This window comes from Cariama cristata, unplaced genomic scaffold, assembly GCF_000690535.1.
Source record: "Cariama cristata isolate BGI_N322 unplaced genomic scaffold, ASM69053v1 scaffold1912, whole genome shotgun sequence".
Taxonomy (NCBI): Eukaryota; Metazoa; Chordata; class Aves; order Cariamiformes; family Cariamidae; genus Cariama; species Cariama cristata.
The window spans coordinates 1-8,970 of NW_009604215.1; the positions used below are offsets into that span (position 1 = coordinate 1).

The 8,970-nt window shown below is 55.0% G+C and overlaps 1 protein-coding gene across 1 annotated transcript in view; it reads right to left on the reverse strand.

Annotated features, from left to right (window-relative positions):
* The window catches only part of LOC104157932 (septin-9), an 18,579-nt gene continuing 9,609 nt past the window's right edge, over positions 1–8,970 (reverse strand). The window contains exons 5-9 of the mRNA XM_009695480.1: positions 6,150–6,267; positions 3,554–3,649; positions 2,681–2,777; positions 1,104–1,155; positions 1–230 (exon numbers count right to left, since the gene is read on the reverse strand). Of these exons, the coding sequence (XP_009693782.1) occupies positions 95–230; positions 1,104–1,155; positions 2,681–2,777; positions 3,554–3,649; positions 6,150–6,267 (499 nt within the window). The 3' untranslated portion in view covers positions 1–94. The remainder of the gene's footprint in view (positions 231–1,103; positions 1,156–2,680; positions 2,778–3,553; positions 3,650–6,149; positions 6,268–8,970) is intronic.

Sequence of the window (8,970 nt, forward strand, 5' to 3'; positions counted from 1 at the left end):
GGACAGTGGCAGAGGATTTATATAAAAATAAAGGGGGAAGAGGGGAGAAATAGCGAGCGTGAGCGAGCAAGGTCCTGGCTACGGAGCGAGACGGTTACATTTCGTTAGCCACCAGCTCTTTGTCGGTCACGCCGTTGGAGAGCAAGCTCTGGCCCTCGTTCAGCCTCTTGACCCTGTAGGCTTCGAAGTGGATGTTGCTGGTAATATCCTTGATGTTCTGCATGTGCGTCCTGCGGGAAAGGGAGACGGTGGCAATCGCACCTTGCTGGGCACAGGTTTGGCCACCCCAGCCTCTGCCACCCCAACCCTTGCACCTCCCAACTTCTGCTTTCAAACACCCCCTTCCAGCCCAAATTTCCCCTCCTGCTTTACTGGTTAATGCTATCTTTAGGGCACAGGAGGAAGGATGCAAAGGCAATTATGGGCAGCCCAGCCCAGAAGCCTTCACTGGTACCAACAGCCTGTCCTTGGGTGCACGGGAGCCCCGGCTGCACAACACCCACTGGGGAAGACCCTGGTCCTGCAAGGCCTTGGGATGAGGTGTTGTAGCCCCATACAATCATCTGCCAGCAACAGCTCACGTGTGCAGAGTTTATCTCGCAGCTAAATTTAAGAGGAGCCCAATGCCTCCTCCAGCAAGCCAAGGGGGCTCAGAGAGACCGGTGATCACCCAGACCCCCGAATGGCACGATCCTGGGTCGCAGGAGCGTGATGTCTTTGGACTGGGGGTAGCAACCAGGGCTGGTAAGAGACCACCAAGGCCAAAAGGCTTCCCAGCTGCTTGCGGGGAAGCTGGAGCCACAATCTTGGGAGCCTGTCCCGACCCATCCACTGCTCCTCTCCTCCCTTAACTCAGCACCACAGCTGAGAAAAGCCCCTTGGCAGTCGTGGCCCATTGAGGGGGGCCATCCCTCGCAGACGGGCTGCAGCAGGCTGGGAATGGATGGAGGGAGGGATGAAGGGAAGGATGGGTGGAAGGATGGAGGGATGGATGGAGGAGCAGAGCAAAGCAGCAGCTGCTTCAAGCTTTGCTGGGCTGTCCCCTTTCTCTGGATGCCACCTGGTGACCAAAGGCTACAGGGACAGGGCACAGTCCTACCGACCTGATCAGGAGGTCCCGCAGGTAGGCGAACTCACAGTGTGTCGTGTTCTCCACTGGTAGGAAGAGAGAGAAACCCATCAACATGCACCCATGGCATGAGTATGGCAACCACTCGGGGTAAGAAGGACCCTATGGGGCTTCACTAGCATGTGGAGGGCTGAGATGGGGAGCTACCCCCAGGGGCTATAGGGTGCAGGACTCAAGAGCCCTCTTTGCTGCTGTAAGGCTGGTACCCAGGTACCTGCCCCAGCTCAGCATGGCCCATTGGTGAGGTCTGACTGAGCATTCCCAGTCCCTTCCAACCATGTCCCACCAAACAAGGGAGCTCCCAGTAGCATCCCCCAGTGTAACCCCCCCTCTGAACGAACGCAAACATAAGCAGACCCCAAACAAGGCAGGGAAAGGGACAGGGTGAGCTCTGCAGCGAGCACCAGGCACATCTCCACAGATGTGTTTCATCTGGAGCTTTGACAGGAGCATCCCGCAGCATCCCAGGCATGTTGGTGACTGCTGCCCAGGCTGCCAGTGCTGCGGACGAACGCGATTCATCTCCTGCTGACAAAGGCTCCTGCTCTCTGAACACGGCTTGGAGCAAGGAACAGTGTTTGCAAAAGGGAAAAATGAAGGGGTGTTGCTCCACTACAATTAGTCTGACAGCTCGCAGTTTGCCAGGCATTTGAATTTAGAGGATCAACTCCCTTTTTTGATTTTTTTTTTTTTTTTTTTTAACCCAAAGAGGCTTGTATATCATGCAGGAATGGCAAGACAACAAATAACACTGTTCTGCAAAGGCTGCCTGTGGCCATGGCTGGGTCCTGGCGTCTCCCCGTACCGAAGGCAGATGCCACAGGCAGAAGGCGAGTGGTTTAAGGAATCCCATCACACTCAGAGCTCCCAGGGACACAGCACAAGAGGGCAGCAGAGCTTTAAAAAACACTGACGGTCCTGCTACCTTTGTTAAGCCATCCCTCAACACAGGATTCCTACTAAAAAGACTCATAAATGAGAGAAACCTATGAAACGAAGGGGAGGAAGACCAGATGGGTGGCACTAGAGATGTGCCAGTTGGCTGCCAGAAACCAGGGACACAGAAATATGTAGATGTGCTCGAGCCAAGACCTTTCACCTAGCCTTTAAACCATGATTTAAAATAGAGGAGAATACAGGAAGGTGCCGATGGGATGAAAATGGAAGCGATCCCACAAGGGCACCAACTAAATGCATGGTGGAGAGTACAGATGCCAGGAGAAAGCTCTAATCTGGGCGTGAGGCACAGAAGTGTCACTCGTGTGCCCTCAAATCCAGCCATCAGGCATTTAACTGCATAACAAGCAGAAGCCAGGCACAAGACACCCAAATGTGTCCCCCTCCAGCACTCGGCAGCCCCCCAAGCCACATGAAGGCCCAGGAGCATTGGCCAAGGTGTTTCCAGTCCTCAGACACCGGGGAAGTGATCTTCTCTGGAGGGGCAAGAAAGCACTATATACACCTCAATGTCTACTGCTGGTTTTGGCCCTCATCACCTTCTGTCAGGGCAGGGAGATGGGCTCAGGAGGTAGGGAAACAAGGACAAGGTACCTTCAATGGTGCCCCACTTGGTCTTCCTTCCAAGGATTCTTCTTCCATTAACCTGGTATTCCTGGTCACTGCCCACCACTGCAAAAGGGATCATTTCCTGAGGAAAGAGAAAAACAAGGTTACTTTTTCCTCCTAAAAACTGGTCAGGAAAGGTGACCTTGGCTGGTGAGCCAAGTCCTATGTCAAGCTGTTTTCAGGAGAGTTTCATGGGATGAGCTGCTCTGCCCCTGATGCTCCTGAGCAGTGCTGCCTGCCAGGGACCGCAGGCAGCCCAGGACCCGGGCAGCAGCATCTCTCACACACATGCCCAGTCCAAAACCGGTCTAAAACCAGTCTAAAACCAGTCTAGCCCAGCACTTCATTGGCAGGCACCAGCATACAGCCAGGGCAAAGGTACTGTGATGCCTACCTGGGAATTGCCCCCAGCATCTGGCAACCTGTGGCCCAGTCATTTCCTGAACCAAGGTGGTGTCTTTGTACTTAAAGAGTCCCTAGAAGACATTTTTCTTCCTTGAATTTGTCCAGCCCACTTTACTGAGCCAAAAAATTGTCAGCTAATTCCTGTAGAAAGGAATTGACAGCCACAAAAGCCGGGCAGCCTAGGGACAAATTCCCTCCTGGTGCTGGGAGGGCACCTTTGAGGAACGGAGCTGAGGGAAGGATCAACAACGGATGGGACAGGACGCCTTCCCCAGATGCCTTCCTCACCCTCCTTCTGTCCCTGCTCTGAGCTCTGGCAGGATCCTGGGCAGACCCTGTGGACAGGGGCACCGCAGCTTTGGAAAGAAAAGAGAGGCCCCTTGCATGAGACATCAACTCCCGGAGCTGCAGGGCCCACCCAAACACATCCAACCCACAGCCCCATGCACTAACCCTGAATTTCTCATTCACTAGCCGGTCTTCAGAGTCTTCATCAAACTCCTTCTGAGGATACACGTCGATCCCGTTGGCGAGAAGATCAGCCATTATCTAGGAGAGAAGAGCGGAGGAACATGTGAAGGAGACAGGAGGCAGAGGAGCTGCACTCCCACCCCGGCGGCTGCTTCCAGCCGACCCAAGAGGCTCTCCTGAGCAATGCCCAGCAGCAACATCTTTCCTCTCCATCCTAAACACTGCACACCTTGGGGAGAGAGACCTGTGTTTAACTGCTACACACCTACCAAGAGCTTGCCCTGGAACCTCTGCGAGAACCTGGTGCCAAGACACGGTTCAGGCTGAGAGTCAGATGAAGATATATGAGCTGGGCGTTGCTTTGGGATTGAAAAAGACAGTAAGACAATACAAGCTGCACCAAGCAATGGGGAATGTAGCTGCCAGGCACGTAATCCAGAGTCAAGGAGTTCCCTTCTGGTATCTGCTTCTGCTCCTTGGAAAAGGAGTCACGGGAGCACCTGATCCGAGGGGATAGGGACACAGACAGCTTGGAAGACCGGCCTCGAAGGATATTGCCTCTGTGCAAGGGGAAGAGATGCCAAAATCTGATTCCTGGGGGGAGGCTCAGCTCCCGGGGAGCTTGGAGGATCGGTCTTCTCCAACAGAGCTGCAAACCCAAACCCAGCCTGCGCGCCCGCTCCCATCGCTTCCTACGGCATTAAACCCCTCCGTGTCAGCCCTACATTGCAGGCTGGCAAAGGAAGCACATCCAGCCCAGAGAAGCCCCCCAGCTGGCCTCCCACCCCCCAGCCAACCCACACACTATTTTCAGGGGAACACAACCCAACAAAGCCAACTCCACAGGGCAGCAGAGCCCATTCCACCAACTGAGCGCAGGGCTGGCATCAACCTTGACAGCCTGCAGCCGGGCTGGTGCTCTACCATCACCCGCCTACCCCGATCCAAACCCAAAAACTGATCGACTCTCCGAACCAGCTACACCTCCAGATGCAGAAGGGGCTCTCCTTTTTGGAAGCACGCACAGAGGCATGCTGGAGAAAAGGGAAAAGGTCCCAGCCTGTGCCCACCTGGACTGACTACCTGCCCTCTCGTTGGCACCAGCGGACTTGGAGCCACAAGCGTAAGGAGGGCGAGCCCCTCGCACAAAGGGCACTGCGAACAGGCCATGTGGCTATGTGCTCTCTTTCCATCTGGAAGGACTTTGGGGGTCTGGTTACGATCAGGAATGGAATCAGAGATAGGGTGAACTCATCCTGCGCCGAGGTGGTCCACAGTGGGTGAGCCAGGTGATCTCCCCACAGTCTTTCATTACAGAAGGATGGTAGCAGCAGCCAAGAGTGCCCAGGTGACATTTGAGGTCCCAGACTGACTTTGTAGTCCCAGAGCCAGCCAGCCACCCGCAGACACACGGATACGTGCGCTCATAACCTCTGAACGGAGCCAGCAGCCTGCAAAAGCCACTGCAGCGAGCGGAGGTGGGACCGCAGACTCATCCCCCATCTTCCCACACCAGCTCCTCGCAGATCTCCGTGTGAACAGGCTGACACACCAAGCGAGCCCAGCCTGGATTACCTCTCAGCTCCATTTCCAGTCACCCTCTAGCTCACTGCTAAGGGAACTGCCTGCAGAGTTTGGATTCAGCCCCTCAAACCAGACTGGATATTTCAGTGCATGATTCTGCTCATCAAGAACTGGGAAGACACTGGTGTGCGAAGGGATGGCTCATCCTCTTCTGCATGGAGGCACTGAACAACCCCTGGCTAATGTGCCATCCTCTCCATAACCAGTGGATGTGGCCCCTAAAACTGCCCTTTTGGCAAGATCCCCTTTCCCTGCACTTCTCTTCCCTGCAATTCAGGCTCATGGACCAACAACCCTTGGTGGCTTGCTTACTTCTGCAGGGAATGCTGAGGCCATCACGCCTGCACCCACATCCATCAGCTACACAAATGGATTTACAACCCCTGACCAAACCCCAAAGCGGGGCATCTCCACCGCTCGGCAGCACCAGACATACACGGAGGAAATCCCCTGCCTTGCTGTGGATTCCGACAGCCCCTCCTCAGCTCCCCACCGCCAGCTCCTGACCAAGGCAATCAAGGGAATTTCATGCCTTGCTTCCCCCATAAATCTTGCCCAGCTGAGCTCAGCAAACCCACATTTTTTTTTTCTTGCCTGGTTCCTGTATCAGCACATGATGCTGCACAGGAAGGGTTTTCCAGCCTCTACGTGCAGCACCACCTACCTCCCAAAATAACAGAAACCAGCCTGAAAATAACAACAACAATAACAAAGGAGGCAGGAGAAACAGGCCCCGAAACCTACAGCTTAAAACTTACCCTGCACTGACAAAGATCCAAGAGAAACACAAGGAATGGTTTGGAGCACAGGCCTTTCCTCCGGCCACGTGGGATCGCTCAGAGCTGCAGCTGGAGGAATGCGCTGGGCTCCTGGCCAGGCGCTTGCCTTCCCAGCCCTGCCGGGGAAAGGCACGGGGAGCCGGGGAGGGGGAAAGGGCCAGGAGGGGATGGGGGACAAGAGATGGGAGCCTTGATAAGAGCCGCCAGTCCCTTACCCTTTGTTTGAAGTAGTCTCTCTCCTCCAGCGTTAACGTGTCGGCTTTTGCAATCACAGGGACGATGTTGACTACTTTGCTCAGGCGTTTCATGAACTCGATGTCGAGCGGTCGGAGCCTGAAGAACACAGCAGAAAAAAGGGGATTTGCACACTGCTAGTGAGGTGGGGGGCTGCTGCAATTCCCTGGCAGAGACTAGACACAGAGGGGAAATCGCTTCCGTTCAGGTAGGACAAATAAAGACATTTTCTTAAAAGCACGACAGCACCCGTCTATCTCAGAGGCGGTTTGCAGACAAACACTGAGAACACTTCCCTTTCAAAGTACCCCGATATCGCCTGCAAAGCCTTGCAAAGCCCCATGAAGTGGGAGAGGGCTTTTATCTCCGCACAGATGCTCGGCCACAGAGGACTGCAGGAACTTGCCCAAAGCTACACGTGTCCTTGGCGAAGCCAGGACGAGAGCATGGGCGATGCCGGCTGCAGGGCCAGCCCGCCCACAGTGTACAAATCAAGCTGGAGAGAGACCACAGTGTGAAATCTCCTCCAGCCCTATCCAAGCTGTCACCCACTGCCACCCACCAGCCAGGGACAGCACGACGTGGAAATGGCCGCAGGTTACTATTCCTGCTCACATCCCCTCCGGCGCTGAGCATCCGCCCGCTGCCGTGCACAAGCCAGGACCGCATCTCGCATCCATCGGTTGGGATTAAAAAAGGTTCTGGTAATTCTCCAGGGGCTCACACAGCACAGAAGAGATGCTGCTTGTTCCAGAGGGCAAAAATGTCAGAAAATCTCTACAACGAAAGTCTCAGCAGAGGAAAGCTGCAGAGATTGCATAACCCCAATGATCGGTCCCTCAGGAAATCCCTCCTTGCTAAAGGCTCCCGCCGACAGCACGGACAGGACCTCCGGTGCCACGCTGCTCCGTGCCCAAGGGCTGCAGTCCAGCCACAGACAGCCATGAGGGCACCTGGCCATGATCCCCCCTTGCTCCTCAGCCCTCCCCAAAGGTGTTTTTCCTGCTGGGGGTTCCCAAGCCAGCTAGAGGAAAGCCCTCCTTGGGACATCTTCACTTGCTGCAGGTCCCCTTTGGTGGCTCTGGAGGGGATGGGGACACATGGCCATGCAGGACAGTTGAGCAGATGTTGCTTTGAAAAAGGAAACCTGGAGGTGCCAGGAGAAGCCAGGGTACAGGAACACCTTCGGGGTGCTCATGCATTAAGGACCCTGTTTGAAATGAGCCCTCGATGAAAGCACACAGGGAAGGGGCAGGAAGGTCAACACCAGAGCCCCAGAAGCAAAGGGACACCTCTGCCACTCGTACATCCTCATGACCTCCGGCAGTGGCAAGTACCAGCAGGACAGGACCCAACTCATCTTTGGTGAAACTGGGGCAGAGAGAGGTGAAGTCACCTTTGGAAGGAGCTGCAGGCTCCAGCAGTAGAGCTGGGGCCAAGAATGAGACCTCCCCAAGGGCAGACCAGCTCTGCGCTGCAAACCAGAGGCCCGTGGCAACAGGGAAGAAACCCAAATCAATGGGATGGTGACTTAAAATGCCCAGGTGCAAACAGGCACCCAGAAGGAGCCCTGCGTGGGGGACCACGGAGCAGAGCGGAGCACTCAGGGAGAACATGGCCAAGAGAGCACCTACTGCCAACACACTCGAGCCAAACCTCACCACGGTCTTCTCGGGCTCTACAAAGGGTCAGAAACCCCCACAGGCCCAGCACAGCTCCTGCAAACCCAGCAAGAGTCACACAAGTGCAAAGGGGAAGGGGCTGATCCTGCTCCAGGCAGTGTCTCCATCCCACAAGGCCACCCAGCTCCAGCACCAAGGGGGGGACATCCAGCCCTGCAGAGACCCCCTCAGCTCTGGCTGATCCGAAAACAGCAGCTCGAGGCTGCTCCAAGCCAGCACTGGTGACCCAGCCGAGCCCGTCCCTGGGCAGACCCACTCCTCTCCCAGGAATTGGGCTGGACCACGCCAGGGCTGGACATTCTCCCTGGGTGCTAACGGCACGCATAGCCCTGAGCACATCGTTAGCATGCGGACAAACGAGCTCCTAACACAAACTCAGGAGTCACAGATCACCCTGGGCCCCAGGAAAGAAAGAGCTTGGCTATTAAAAAAAAAAAAAAAAAAAAAAAAAGAATAGAAAAAAACACAAGGAAACCCCCATGGACACATCTAAGCAGACTTGCTGCTGGCAAACATTGTTTGGAGCTCTGCATAATGTATTTCCCAGACCTCCAAGGAAGTAAGGCAGTTACGCTCCTTTCCCAGCAGACTTCTTTCCCCTCCTCTCTCCTTGCTATTTTTCAAACAATTTTTCCCCTCTAAAAGCCTCTTCCCTACTGAGACTGTGTTCCTGCCTCTTTCATCAGCTTTTCTTTTAGAGTCAAGACCAAGATGCATATGTAGCCGATGCAGATGAATTCATAGCCAGCCAGACATTTGAGTTTCAGCTCAACTGACAGGTAAGAGCCCTGTTTCCAAGCCCTCACCGATACCCAGAGGATGCTGGCAGTGAGCCTGAGAGCAGGAGGCAGAGCCAGCCCCCACCGTGCCCACCAGCATCCCTGCAGAGGCAGCGATCGTGTCCCACACCGGTCTGCACCCAAAGCCAGAAGAGCCCAAGGCATCTTTGACACGACTTTCTGCTCCGATGGGCTTCTGCAAGAGCCTCGTCCATGGTGGTCCCCTGCCATGGGCACCTCCCTGCACCATCCTGGAGAACGGGATGGGAACCAAGGGGCACCTCAGAAAAGCAAACTGGGTGATTTTGGAGTGTTTTGCAAGTTTCTAGATATTCTACCAA